Here is a 14,855-nt window from a genome sequence, read left to right on the forward strand (position 1 = left end):
GCAGGGGGCTAGTTTTTGTTTTAAGATAAAAATCTTTTAACAAAACACAAACTCCTCAAAACTTCCTTTAAACCAAATAGCATTGTCACACGGTCTCCAGCTCTCATTACTTACACAGCCAGATGACTCAAGATTACTAACGTTTCTATTCATAAGGACTTGGCTGGCCCCAGATCAACTCATTGGAGTCCTCCCCCATCTTCCTTCTCTCTCCCCTGGGAGGCTGACGTTGGAGAGCTCGCCGCGCGTCTTATAAGAATAAAGATGTGTGCTTGCTGTTTGAACTGTTTGCTCTGGGGTTTTTAATAAAGCCCCCCCTCCCCCGACCCCCATCCCCTCCAAGTTCATTTTCTGTGATGGGGCGCGGCGGGAGGGGTGGGGGGCGGGAGAGGGGATGAGCATATTTGGGACCTCTAAAGTCTTACAATTCAGCAATATCCACCTTCCCCGCTCCCAATGAGAAGCAGATTGAGGATTCCTTTTGCTATTTACTGGGGACCTGGCCATTTTCACTAGAAATCTCTACCTTCTACCCTCTCTACCTTCGGCCGGCCTGTCACAAGTAGGTAGCCGGCGACAGCATCAACGCTGCCTTCCTGCGGGTTACACGGGAAGCTTCGGCTCTGCACGCTGCACTTTGCAAAGAAATGGGCCCACTTTCGCCTTTGGATCTTGCACTTGGCAGCAGCATCTCTGGCAACAGTGGGAGGGAAAAGTCGCCCTCCGAACCTGCGCGCGAGCGTATGGCCCCTCCACGGGGAGGCGACGGGAGCTCCACCACCCCCCGTGCGACTCCGTTCACAAGCCTTCGTGGAGGGGAAAAGAAAAAAAAGGGGGGCGAGGGAGGGAACGATTAAAAAAAAAAAGGAAAGAAATCCAAGCCAATACACAAAACCACACTCCGACACTCACAGCAACCGTCTGCATAACCAACCCTCCCCCCACCCCCCCCACCCTCGGGGTCCGAGTCTGTCTGAGCCGAGTGTCACCGGCTCGCGGCCCTCCAGCTGCCGCGGGGTCCGCGGCGAGCGGGCGGGGCGGCCGGGGCCGGGGGCGGAGCGCGGGGATCCGCGGGGAGGGGGCGCCGGGGTTGGGGGGCGGCCGAGGACGCGGCTGGGAGCCGAGAGCCGGGTGTCGCCGGGGCCCCCGCGGGAGAGGCGGAGCGGCGGGGACGTCGCGGGCCGGCCGGGCGGCGGTGAAGCGCGGCCGCGGCTCCTTCTCCCTCGAGCGCCCGAAAGTCGGCGTCGAGAACTTCTCCCCGCCCGCGGCTCGCGCGCTCGGGGGGCGGGAGGGAGGTGGGGGGGACGGACCCTTAGGCTCCCGCACCTCTGGGCCGCCCGCCCCCGCTCCGCCTCCCGCCGCGCCGCCCCCGCGGCCGCCCTCGGGCCGTGCGACTCTCGGTTACAAAGGAGGGAAAATGAGGCGGGTGGCGGCGGCGGCGATCGCGGCCGGCCCCGGCACCACGTAGAACGCCCCCGCCCGCCCGCAGCGGCCCAGGCCCCGGCACTGCCGGCCGCTCGCCTCGGGAGCCCCGAGCCTCGCCTCCCGGACGGAGGAAGAGGAGGAGGAGGAGGAGGAGGAGAAGGAGGAGGAGGAGGCGGCTGCTGCGGCGGCGGCAGCGGCAGCGGCAGAGGCAGAGGCGCCGCCTTCCCCGCGCCGCGCGCCCGTGCTGTTGTCTGCGCGGAGCCTCTGGACCAGTTTGGGGAAGTTGCCCCAGCCCGGCGTCGCCCAGATGTGCGACCTCATTGAGCCGCAGCCGGCCGAGAAGATCGGCAAGATGAAGAAGTTGCGGAGAACTTTGTCGGAGAGTTTCAGCCGCATCGGTGAGTGGCGCGCTGCCCTCGGCGCCCCGCTCCCTTGGCCCCGCGCTCCCGCCTGGCACTAGCGATGCAGCCGCCAGCCCCGCGCGGAGGGGGGAGGAGGAGGAGGAGGAGGAGGAGGAGAAGAGGAGGAGGTGGGGGGCACTGTGCCCAGATCCCAGGGGAGGGCCGCGACGGAAAGGAAGGCACCCCTCACCCTCACATCTAGGGGGCTCATTTGGGGACGATTTAGAATCCCAGCGTGGGCTCTCCTCTTATCCTTGCCACCAGCGGTTAGGCTTTCGCGCTCGCGAGGGGACAGCCCGGACCCCGCAGCGCGCGTGGCTGCTCGCGGCCACCTGGTCACTTGCTTTTTGTTTTTCTTCGCTCAGGGTTCGGGTTTGGGGGTTGTAGCTTTGGAAGTAGTTGAGACGTGGAGTTGTTCCTCGGTATTGTTTAGCACTTCCAACCTTAAGAGAAGTGGGACAGATACCTTGGGACCTTTTGTTCAGTACGTCGGGTCCTCGCCAGCGAGACTTGGGCGCTCAGGCTCAGATCTTCCTGTTCGCTGCTTGCAGAAGGGAACGCGGTGAACTTGGTCCGGACGTTTAGGGCCAAGTCTCCCAAACTTCATCCATTATACCACAGCTCTGGGGCTATTGTCTTTCAATGAACCAACCAGATGACCAACAAAATAAAGAGAAATGCTGAGGACTATGATACTCAACCCATGATACACACTAACTGGGTGGCAGCAGTATCATCACGTGGAATGATTTTGCTAGGTTTTTAGCGTTGGCCACAGCATTGGCCTTTTCACCTGAAGACGTTCGCTGTCTCTTCTGACATCCTTACTTTCATTTATTTAGGGAACCACTCTAAGCAAGAAAATCGCATGACCCTAGAAATAACCTCCCACAGTCCCCAAGAAGCTTTTTAGCCTTTGTTTGGCTTGTTTAATGTCATCCATGTTGAGGGAAATTAAGCATGTAAATGCTGAATTCCTTAAAATAGTGTTTGAATGTTATAGTCCTCTTTCATACATTCACTTGGTAGTCATTAATAAGTGGATGGTAAGCTATGCAAACTTTCTTCAAGTAAGAAAACATGGTTCAAAATAAAGTCTACATTTTTTTAGCTTAAAATTTTATATTGGCATGGCAGACTCTCTCACGATAACTGTAAAATTATAGAGTGTAGCCTGTATTTAGTTTAAATTTCATTTCTTGCATCTTTTGGATATTTGCACTTTCATTGTTTTGTTTTAGGGATGCTTTTGAAGAACTCCCTGTATTCAATTGAAGTTAGAAGCAAGAGTGTGAGAGAGCCAGGTGTTGAGTTGTTGTGCATTATTAAGGAGAATGTTTTAGTCCTGGACCCGAACCATCGCAAAGGTGTGTTCTGGAGTCCATTAAGCCTGTCCTGAAACACATTAACTGTATATTTACTAATGCTAATGACTCTGTTGGAGTCCTTCCAGTTTTGTGTTAAATAATTCATTGCAATTGAGTCTCAGTAAGAAACCAAGAACATTAACATAAAAATTCCTTATGTTTAAATAATTTTAAGATTTTGATCGACAATCAGTAAAGCTTGGATTAACTACAGTGCTGGCAAATAGGATATTATACATAATTGGATTTTCTAGCTTACTAAGATTTAGTAATGTGAAACTCCTTTTGATTCCAACTCTTGTTAGAATGTCTACTAGATCTACAAGATTTTGCTTCCTTTAGGAGACAATACAGTACAGTGAGCATAATTGATTATTTTTTATATTGATGGAAGGTTATAACTGAATAGTAGATCTATTGTGGAGGACTAAGAGGAGATAGTGCAGGTTTATCTTTTAGTAGTTGTGATTGTATACCAAGTTCAGGAATTCATTACTAATATTACAGAGATTAATATTTTTTCTACATTTTTTGATGTTTCATATTTTATTTATAAAATCAAAATTCAGTGAAATCATTGTGATTATTTGAATATTGTTTTGTTTTATTTGGAGGCTACTCCTGACTTCTTGGTGTGGTGCTTGGGCAGATTGTGGGGGCAATAGGGGTGGGCCTGGAGGCAAGGGAGGTCACTCATAGTGGTGCATGCAGTGCCAGGGATTGGACCCAGGCCTCCTCTATGTGAACATGTGCCTTTCCCTTTGGCTATCTCTCCACCCTATATGAGGATTTTTAAGGCTCTGGAGACTATTGAAACATTATATTATGAAGTTATACAGTATATTGATTGAGGGTTTAGTTATATATGATATGGATTGGAGATGTCCCTTATTTGTCATTTGTGACATAGTGTTCTCGGATAGGTGTCTCAACTTCTTAGCTTCCTTGTTTCAGTTTTATTATTGGGACTTAATGAAGTATTGCATATGATGTTTTATATGATATATAGAGCCTGGCAAGCTACCGAGAGTATCTCGCCCGCATAGCAGAGCCTGACAAGCTCCCTGTGGCATATTTGATATGCCAAAAACAGTAACAACAAGTCTCACAATGGAGACATTACTGGTGCCTGCCCGAGCAAATCGATGAACAAGGGAGGACAGTACTATGTATAATACAGACTTAACAAAAATCCATAATATGTTATTATTGAATAATGGTAGTTGTATCATAAAGACAACATCTCAACATCTAAGTGGAAAGTGAAAGAAGTAAAAAGAAGTAAACACACAATACATAAAGCAAGAGAAGGGGAGTATAGATACTGATTTTACATTTAATAGCCAATCAGAAAACAGGATGCGTTTTACATATGAGATGATTTTTTTGATATAAAATAATGACTTATTGTTGTTTTTGCTCTTGGGTCACACTCAGCAGTGCTCAGGGCTTACTCTTGACTCTGTGCTCAGGGATCATGATTCTTGGTGGTTCTTAGGGCACTATCTCTGGTGCAAGGGACTGAATCCCTCTCAGCTGTGTCTGAAGTACCGTACCTGCTGCACTCTTTCTCCACCCTCTGAATTTAATTTTTTTAGTGTGATTTAAAAGTGAAGCTTGTTTAGTAACATGGGCCAAAGACATAGTTCAACGTTGAGCACATGTTTTCATGCAAGGGTTCAGGTTTTACCCTCAGCACTGCAGAACACACGCCCCTCTGGGAGTGACCCTGAAACATGGTGCGGGAGTAGCCTCTGAGCATTGCAGCATGTGCTCTCCACAAATAACGACAACAAAACAAAGAAGTAACTTTCATCTGTAGCGAATAAGGATACTTTTTGGAAAGTGTGATAACCAGTTTATGTTTATTTCTCATAATAATTATGACTATATAAAAGTGGCAATGCTAATGTTTAGTTTATCACACATGAAAGATCCTGACAGTGTTGTCTCTGCCCACCCCAAATACAGCTGATCTGAGATTTTAATGAGGTTTAACGGAACCAAACATTTTTTTCATTTGTAGAGGAAATGCCCACACCTAGCAGTGCTTAGGGACTACTCTTGCTTTAGTACTTGTTGGTCAGTTCTGGCAATTCTTGGGGACCATTGAGGTGCTGGAGATTGAAACGGTCCACATGCAGAAGCATATGCTGTAGCCCTTGATTACTCTTCAGTCTTTAATAAAACACATTGACTTTCCTACCAAACTGCTCTGATTTGTGACCTTTACCCTGACCCTGGAATGACTTTGCTATAGCCATTATTCTCTTATAAGATGGGTATAAAGAGTTTCAGAGTTATCCATCAATTTTAGTTTTGAAGTTTTTGAAGTTTGCTTCTGTATAGTGTCTCTTATTTTTTTAAAGAAAGGATTGTATTTGAAAAAAATTTTCAGAGCTCAAAACAATATCTTTGAAAAAGATTTTTATTAGAGTGCCATGATATACAGTTATTTATACTTGGGTTTTAGATATACTGTGTTCCAACACCTGTCCCAACTGTGGTCACTGTTTTAGGAGTCTGTATTGTTGTCGCAGGTGTCTTTTATTTTAAATTTAGCTTAGCATAAACATACTTGGGAACTTAATTTTTTAAAAGTTTATATTAAAATCCTGTTCCTCCTTTTTTATTTTTATTATAGCTTAGGAGGAGAAGGACTTTTAGTAATATCCAGGGTGAAAATTAGGTCATACTGGTATTTCTTTATATTCATTTTAATGCCTTACTTCATAGTTACTTATATCTCCGAGAGAAAAAAAAGTTCTTTTCTGTGATATTTGAGATGAACCCCATGTATACCATTTCTTTAAAGGGTGCCGTTTGTGAAAGAATGGAATACAACGAAGAGGCTATGGTTACACTGAATTTTGGGATTTGTTACCTTGTGCTTTAAGTGTGTAATTTAAGAGCTCAACCGTCATTTGATAAATCTGTTCCGTTAGAAAAGAGAAACACGAGATTAAGGTTTCAGACACCAAATTTAACCATTGTACCATATCACAGTGTGGGTTCAAAATATTTTTACTGTGGAAGGTATTTTAAATTTCATGAGAGAGAATAGTCCCTTCCTTTTTCTTTTGTATGCCAAAACTTAACTGTCTTTCAAAATGTTAGGTGCCGTAGTATTTCATTAATTCCTCGCATTAATTGATGAGTGCCTCCTATGTGTGAGACATTGTGTTGGCACCCAGAGTCAGTGATCCTTGTTAGCAGTTCCTGGCCTCAAGGATTTTAAGAGAAGACAGGTTGGTGAATAGACATTGATAATAGAATAATAAATCAATACCATGAAAATTAGTGTAGTTTGCTATCGGGCAACGTAAGAAGGACACCACTGTAGTTGGTGATATCATGGAAAGCTTTTTAGGGGAAGTGGTGTCTTGTGCAAAGGATTGAATAGGGCATCTGATGCTCTTAAATGGTTTAATATATGCCTCTTTGTTAGTTCAGAAAAAAATCTGATGTGTTTATCATTCCGTGATGTAGACAAGTTGTGGGATTACACTTAAATGAATGATTAAGGACAATTAGGGAATGTAATCAATAATGAGATGAGCTCCTGTTTAGGTCTGAGTTTATTTATCAGTGATCTGCTACATATTTGCAAAGACAACCTTTAATTGGCTTCTTTTGTTACTGTTAATTGCTGTTCAGAACAAGGATGCAACACTTAAGAAGAAATCATACACATTGTCAGTCTAGCATTGAGGGATTTTAGTGGAGTGATAGATTTATTGGTTTTAAATCTCCCTTCTGGTATGTTGTGCTTGAGAATAGTGTACCAGAGAGTATATGGCTTCTAGTTCCATATCTCTTAGAAAGGACATTTGGAATTCCCTCATCTGTATCTTCCATTTCTTTCTATCTATAGAGCTCTTTATCCAAAAGCCTTGGGGAATTGGCAGGACATGAGGGCAAGAAGGAAATAGCCCAGCTTGTGTGCTGAAGCCATTCTACATTTTTCTCCTTTCCCAATGAAATGGTCTTCATTCCATATGTGCATTTACCCAAGGAACCTACTGTATCAACTGTAGTTTTTATTGGATGTGTTGCTTCAGAATACCCAGGGCAAAATTTTAAGTTTTTATCAGCTCAAAGTAATGGCAAGATATTTGAGTTTGTGCTTAAAAAGAAATCTCTAGTTAAGTAGGTTAATTTAAGGATACCAGTTTGTTTCAGGGAGTCTAATAAGATTGTTAACTGAGAATTAAAGAAAGCCTTCTACAGAAGTTTTGCGTTCTAGTGAAAATGTAGCCACGAAGGGTCATCTGAATACACCTTTCTATCAAGTTGACTTCTTTTAGGTTAAATATGGAAGGTGGAATACATATTAAATGTGGTGGGAGCCAGAGCCACTTTCTGTGGTGTTTTCCAGGAGGTGCTCAGCCGCCACCAGGGCCCCATTCAGTTGCACTGTTGGCTGTACGGTGAGAAGTGGGATGTGGTGCTTGAGAACAGACTCAGTGCCTCACTTATGAGGCATGTTCTACAGGACTTGAGCCACACATGGTTGCGGTGCCCTTTTTTTTTTTTTTTTGGTTTTTAGACGACACCTGGCAGCGTTCAGGACTTAATTCTGATGCTGTGTTCAAGGGATCACATCTGGCAGTGAGTGGGACCATATATAGTGCTGGGGATTGAGCCTGGGTCAACCATGTGTAAGGCAAGTGCTTACACAGGGTTACACTGTACTGTTTCCCACCCTCTCCCCACTGTACCTTTTCTTCAATTAGAAGAAAGTGTTCTCAAATAAAGTCAAGAAATACATTGCAAACCAAATTCTTAGGTAAAAAGAGACTAAGAATTAAACTTTCAGGGGCTAGAGGATAGCACAGCGGGTAGGGCATTTGCCTTGTGTGCGGCCGACCCAGGTTCGACTCCCAGCATCCCATATGGTCCCCTGAGAACCACCATGAGTAATTCCTGAGTGCAGAGCCAGGAGTAACCCCTGTGCATTGCCAAATGTGACCCCAAAAGTGAAAAAGGTAAAAGAATTAAATTTTCAGAAACATTTTATCTCCTACACTCTCTTCTCATTTCTTTTAACTCACTGCAACAATCATTCCTGATGTTTTAATTTATGTTTATTTATTTATTTTGCCTTTTTGGGTCATACCTGGCAATGCACAGGGGTTACTCCTGGCTTTACACTCAGGAGTTACTCCTGGCGGTGCTCAGGGGACCATATGGGATCCTGGGAGTTGAACCTGGGTTGGCTGTGTGCAAAGCAAACGTTCTACCCACTGTACTATCACTTCAACCCATTTCTGATGTTTTAAAAACATATTTATAACATGACAGAAAATTACCATTACAAGATGGTCATGTTATATATCATAATATATGTATATTATATAAAAGCTTATACTTATGTGTACATATGAGCTTTAAATTGATAGCCTTATTTTATCATTTCACTTAATCACTTAACTTCCCGTTAGTCGTCGATGTGCTCGAGCGGGCGCCAGTAACGTCTCCATTTGTCCCTGTCGCGTGCTAGTGTACCCCAATGGCATCTGTTCGCTCCGGGAACATGAAGGGCCTCAAACCGATCGTTCATGATCTTGACGAAGAAGTCTGACCATCTGGAAGGTGGGCGGCCACGCGGTCTTTTGACATCCCGTGGAATCCAGTCGGTAACAGCTCTAGTCCAGCGGTCGTCTTTAAATCTCATTACGTGACCAGCCCATCTGATTTTCGACACCTTGGCAAATGAGACAGCATCCCTGATTCTTGATCGTCGATGGATGTCAGAACTCCGGATTCTTTCTCTCATTTGAGTGAAACGTGATATTCCAAGCATAGCTCTTTCTATTCTTCTTTGGGAGACCTGAATAGCGTTCTCATCTTGTTTGCGTAGGGCCCAGGTATCTGAGGCATATGTTAATGCAGGAAGAACAGTGGAATCAAAGAGATGTGCCCGGAGCCGGAGGTTCTTCGTCCTCTTAGCTATTTCTTCAACGTTCTTGAAGGCGTTCCAAGCCGCTCTCTTCCTCCTGCGCAGCTCGGGTGCCAGGTCATTTGTCATGTTGACCTCTCGACCTAGGTACACATAGCTGTTGCATTCGGAGATGGTCGTTCCATTGAGAGCGAATGGGGCGTCAGGAGCGAGGCTGTTTCTCATAAACATTGTCTTCGTAAGATTCAGCTGTAGTCCTACCTTTCCACACTCACGGTCAAAGTCAGCCAGCGTTTGTGCCGCTTGGCTGATGTTTGGTGTTATTAAAACAATGTCATCAGCAAAGCGGAGGTGGTGTAGTTGCCGACCATCTATCTTCACTCCCATTCCTTCCCATTCCAGTCGTCGCATGACGTTCTCGAGGGTGGCACTGAAGAGTTTCGGTGAAATGGTATCACCCTGCCGAACCCCTCTCTTGACATCAACGATCACTTCTTTGTAGAATGGTGAGATCCTGGTAGTGAATCCGCAGTATAGCTCACGGAGGATCCTGATGTATTGGGCTTGAATGCCCTGATTGGCTAGGGCTTCAATGACCGCTTCCGTCTCAACAGAATCAAAGGCCTTCTTTAAATCAATGAACGTTAAACAGAGCGGCATCTTGAACTCCCGAGAAACCCCAATGAGCTTGGTTATCGTGTGGATATGGTCGATGGTGCTGAATCCTTTGCGGAACCCTGCTTGCTCGCATGGTTGTCCTTCATCTAGTGTTCTGCCAATCCTATTTAGGATGACTCGAGTGAACAACTTGTAGATGACAGACAATAGGCAGATCGGGCGATAGTTGCCAATGTCATGGATGTCTCCCTTCTTGAACAGTAGTACGGTCCTGCTGGTTTTCCATTTCCTTATTTTAGGCATATGATTTCTCTTGGAGCTATGTTTCTAAAGTAATTCATTTTTCATTGTCTTTGTCAGAACATAGATTTCTAACTATGAGCTGACAAAGGACTTATAAATAGAAATATTCAGTATGGACCTGAAATAGGGCTGGAGCGATAGCACAGCGGGTAGGGCGTTTGCCTTGCACGCAGTCAACATGGCCGATCTGAGTTCGATTCCTCCGCCCTTCTAGGAGAGCCCGGCAAGCTACCGGGAGTATCTCGCCTGCACGGCAAAGCCTGGCAAGCTACCCGTGGTGTATTCAATATGCCAAACATAGTAACAATGAATCTCATGATAGAGACCTTACTGGGCCCGCTTGAGCAAATCGATGGACAACGGGAGGACAGTGACAGGACCAGAAATGCCTATGCATATTTGAGTAAATTAAAATTTTTTCCTCGGTGGTTTCAGGTAAATTAACTGCTTTGTGTATTCACCCAAAAAAGGAAGCATTATAAACATTCGTAAGATTTGAAAAGCTAGATGTTTGCCAACTGTGAATGAAATGAAACACTATCCCTATTTAGGATGATAAAATTTCAGTTCTGAAGTATGTGTATTAAAAATAAACTGAAACTACTTACAAGTCACTATGAAATATTCAAAGGTATTGTTTCCTTTGGCGATACTGCCATAGAATGTATCATGTTGAGATTTTTTTTTTTAAGTTTTATTAGTGAGACACCATGAGGTACAGTTGTAGGCTTTCAAATTTTTGTGCTTGGGTTTCAATTATACAATGATCAAATACCCATCCCTCCACCAGTGCCCATTTCCTACCACCATGGATCCCAGTATCCCTCCCATCCCCCCTCCCTCCTCATCCACCCTGCCTCTGTGGCAGAGCATTCTCTTTTATTCTTTCTCTTATTGGGTGTTGTGGTTTGCAATAGAGGCAATGGGTGACAGCCACGTTTGGTCTATAGTCTACTTTCAGCATGCTTCTCCCATCCTGGGAGGATCCTCCCAACACCCTTTATTTGGTGCTCCCTTCGCTATCTGAGCTCCCTTTCCCCCTAGCATGTGTGGCTGGCCTCCAAGCCATGGAGTAGAATTCCTGAGATTTTTGAATGATGTTTCCACAGTGCTTACTGTACTTAAACTTATTTCAGTATGAACATCTCATTCTGGGAACTTTCAGTGTGGGCAGTCTCCTCCCAATTTGATTAAGGGGGGCATATACTGTATGCATAATAATATATACAATTCAGGTGAATTTTCTTTAAGATTACTTTGTAACTCTTTCTTGCATTTATTAAAATGTTTCCCTACCAGTGGTGAGATAGGGGAAAGATATGCATCCTTCTTACCTGTTCTTGGGAGGGGAGTTCATTTACATATTTATGAAAATTGCTTCACAAAGATGCATGCTGTGCAATTCCTTCTCTCATTTGCAGTTTTTGTATTTGTATCATAACATTGTTATTCAGATAGGAGTACAATTTCACTTTTTGAAATGAAATCACCATACTGCTTTCTAGAACTGACTTTGTCTCTTTGAAATGTTTCAAAATAACCATTTTCTTTCTCTTTTTGTTTTATAGCTCTGAAGAAAGATGACACCAGCTTCGATGAGGTAGGTTAAGTTGCTTTATCTAATTTTAGGGGTATTTAATTACTTCCAGGTAAATTTGATAGGTGCCAACTTTGCACTTAGAAAAAAATGCCTTAAAAAATCAAGCAATAGGATCTTGTTATTTAGTAACATCATATTAGTTTTCTGATTTTACTGTAGTGAATTTGGGTAGCTAGCAACAGAAATGCCTTTTTAATAAAACAAACAAAAGGTATTTTGTTTGTACCTTTGTGCCCTGATCTTCTTGAGGTGAAGAGGTGGGGAAACCAGATACACTATGCTTGCTTGGGGCATGGCTGGCAAGTTGGACATCATGGCTGCCTGCGGCCTTCTCTGGTTAAGAGGTGATGTGATGTTAAACCCACATATTGTCCATCCATCTCCCATGGGAGGAGATGACTTTTCCTGTTCTAGTTTTCCTATTCTTTGCATATCAGATCTAATCTTTTTTTGTTTGCCACAAAGAAGTGTAAAGATCCGTTCAAGTAAAGTGGTGAAAGATTGACATATAATTAATTGTATTCTGAGTGCGACTTTTGAATTTTACTTTCCTAATTTTTCAAAAACGGTAACAATAGGAATTACCAGTGAATCAATACTTCTAAAGAGTTCTTTGAGTGATAGTGAAGTGCTTTATTGCCACCCAAAGTGACAGTGATTGACTTGTGTTGTAAACTGGGTCATGGTGTGTGTGTGTGTGTGTGTGTGTGTGTGTGTGTGTGTGTGTGCAATCTAATGAAAGCATAGATTTGTTTGGTTGCAGTTACTGGATTAGTTTTAGTACTTGTGGGTTCTGTTACTTACCCTCCTTCTGCAATAGCGAGGAAGGACGCTTGTGCTCTTTGAAAGTCTCCTTGAGACCATGTGGCTGGCTGTGGAGCAGGGCCGGATTACTGAGGGTCATTCTGCTCCATACCAGGATTTCTGGATAGGACCTGGATTATTTGGCTCTCACAGTTGGCTGCTTCATCTTCCAGCACCTGTTCTGATTTTCATTGGGCCCAGCTCTACCATGCTTTTTGTCCTTGGACTCTTATGCCAGATTTCTCTGCCAGCATTCCTAAAATATCACCTAAAACCTAGTTATTCTAGACCTGAAGCAATATAGAAATCATTTCTACCCCTTTTGTTACTTACTAGGTAATAATGATGTACTCCTAAACCTGTATTTCTGGAATTTCTGCAGTGTTGGTAAGATGTTTTGGGGAGAGTATTTTCTTTCTTTTTAGAAATCAGTGTGAGAATATTGGGTACTTTCTCTCTTTATAAAAACAAATCTTCCCTCTAATTATTGAGGTAATTTAAGCTTACATAAAAAAGAAAAATAAGGAAAATAGAAAAAAAGCCTCCCAAATCCTATTATCCAGCTATAACTACAGTTGAATGTTCTTGCTTATTTTCTCAAGTTTAAGATAAAACAACAGACCAAATACTATATCCTGCTTTTTTCTTTTAACTTATATCTTGATATTTTTTCATGTTTTCATAGATGGCTCCCAGTCACCCTTACGAGCTTAAAAAATGTCTCATTTAAAGCTCTTTCTAATAATTGCATTTTATTCTTTTATGTAGCTGTGGTATTAGCTTTTAAAGAAATATAGGTGGAAATTATTTTATTTTTTGATTCTGAGCCATACCTGGCAGTGCTCAGGGTTTACTCCCAACTCTATGCTCAGGGATCATTCCTGGTGTGAATTGGTGAACCATATGGGGTGCTGGGGATTAAACCTAGTCTGGCATAGCAAGAGCATACTTGGAGTACTATTGCCCCAACCCCACTAAATGAAATATAAAGATATCAGGGGCTGGAGCGATAGTATAACAGGTAGGGTGCTGCCATATGGTCCCTCAAGCACTGCCAGAAGTAATTCCTGAGGATGCCAGGAGTAACCCCTGAGCATCATCAAATGTGATGCCCAACCCAAAATAAATAAATAAAGAAATTTAAAGATGTCAAACCCATAATTGCTTGCTATTTCTTACCCAAAGGGGCCCCACCCTTCCCACTTATTGCCAGGAAAGAAAAAAGAAGGAAAGAAAGATGAATTCTTTGGAAAAGAAAACTTCTGCATAGACAAAGTTCTGAATTTTATAATTTAAGATGAAATGATGTTTTGCTTTTATGAAGTGTTTTCCATCCGTGGTACCATAAGAGAGTGGAAAAATAGTTTTAGTCGGTGAATCACAGTATACTATGCCTGAAAGAGACATTTTAAATCATCGTGCTTCATGATTTGAGAGATGAAGAAATTGGGTTCCCAGGGACTAGGTAACTCCAGCTAATCAGGACAAGCCATGGCCAGAAGCCAGGGAAGACAGTAGTGAAGGCACGCCTGGGTGAACCCTGACTCAGTCATCCTCTCCATGGCATTTGATCTACTTTTTTCATGCCTTTGGTAAAATAGAAATAGTAATTAATAGCATAAAGGCTGGGAGGATTCAGTTTAAATTCAGAATTGTACTATGAGGTGAATTACTTTCGGATATTCCTCTGAAATGCCACATAAGGATGTTTGTCATGATTTTCTGACAATGATTAAAATTTTAATGTTGGTTAAAACTTGCCATTCTTTTCAAAAAAGAATCCTTGAAAAAGTGACCACATTCAGCTTCATGGTGTCTGTGTGTCTTGCATATGGTTACCATGCAGTAAGTGTTTTCTAGCTAAGTAGCTTGCAGATGCGAGTGCTGAGCTGAGTGACAGCCATGTGGATTCTTGTTCTTCACTTCCAAGGAGCTGAGGCAAGTCATCTCATATATCCTGAGCTCAGTCTTATTCATAAGACCAATCCATTGGACTGTGATGTGTCATGTTGCTTTCACCTCTAAATGTAGGATGGAGTCTTATGTAAGCGACAATATAGAGCCACAATCTTACTGTGCCTGATTAGTTTGAGATGACAGTTGTAGAATCATGAACTTCTGTTCTCCTTTTCCTCTCTGGAGTTAGGCTCTGTTCAACTTGAAATTCAATTGATATTTCAGTTTTGAAACCTTGAGTTGGGAAAGCTCTTCAGATCAATAAGCTGTAGCAACTCTCAACTTGGTATTTAAGAACAGAAGCACTCCTTATCTTAGAGCAAGGCCTCCTCCAGAGTGCCTGGAGCTGAGGTGGAGTTGCTACACTGACTCCTGTGGAATATTTCTCTGAGTGTGTTTGACTTTGAACTCAGGAGGAAAGGAAATAATGGATTTTGGGACCGGAGAGACAGTGGGTGGCGGCCTGTCTTGCAACCAGC

The 14,855-nt window shown here is 43.4% G+C and overlaps 1 protein-coding gene across 1 annotated transcript in view; it reads left to right on the forward strand.

The window, feature by feature from the left end:
• The first annotated feature begins 1,567 nt into the window (after positions 1-1,567).
• The window catches only part of CDK14 (cyclin dependent kinase 14), a 710,477-nt gene continuing 697,189 nt past the window's right edge, over positions 1,568-14,855 (forward strand). Inside the window, exons 1-2 of the mRNA XM_056118543.1 lie at positions 1,568-1,823; positions 11,585-11,616. Of these exons, the coding sequence (XP_055974518.1) occupies positions 1,733-1,823; positions 11,585-11,616 (123 nt within the window). The 5' untranslated portion in view covers positions 1,568-1,732. The remainder of the gene's footprint in view (positions 1,824-11,584; positions 11,617-14,855) is intronic.

This window comes from Sorex fumeus, unplaced genomic scaffold (genome assembly GCF_029834395.1).
Source record: "Sorex fumeus unplaced genomic scaffold, SorFum_2.1 ptg000037l, whole genome shotgun sequence".
NCBI classification, from domain to species: domain Eukaryota; kingdom Metazoa; phylum Chordata; class Mammalia; order Eulipotyphla; family Soricidae; genus Sorex; species Sorex fumeus.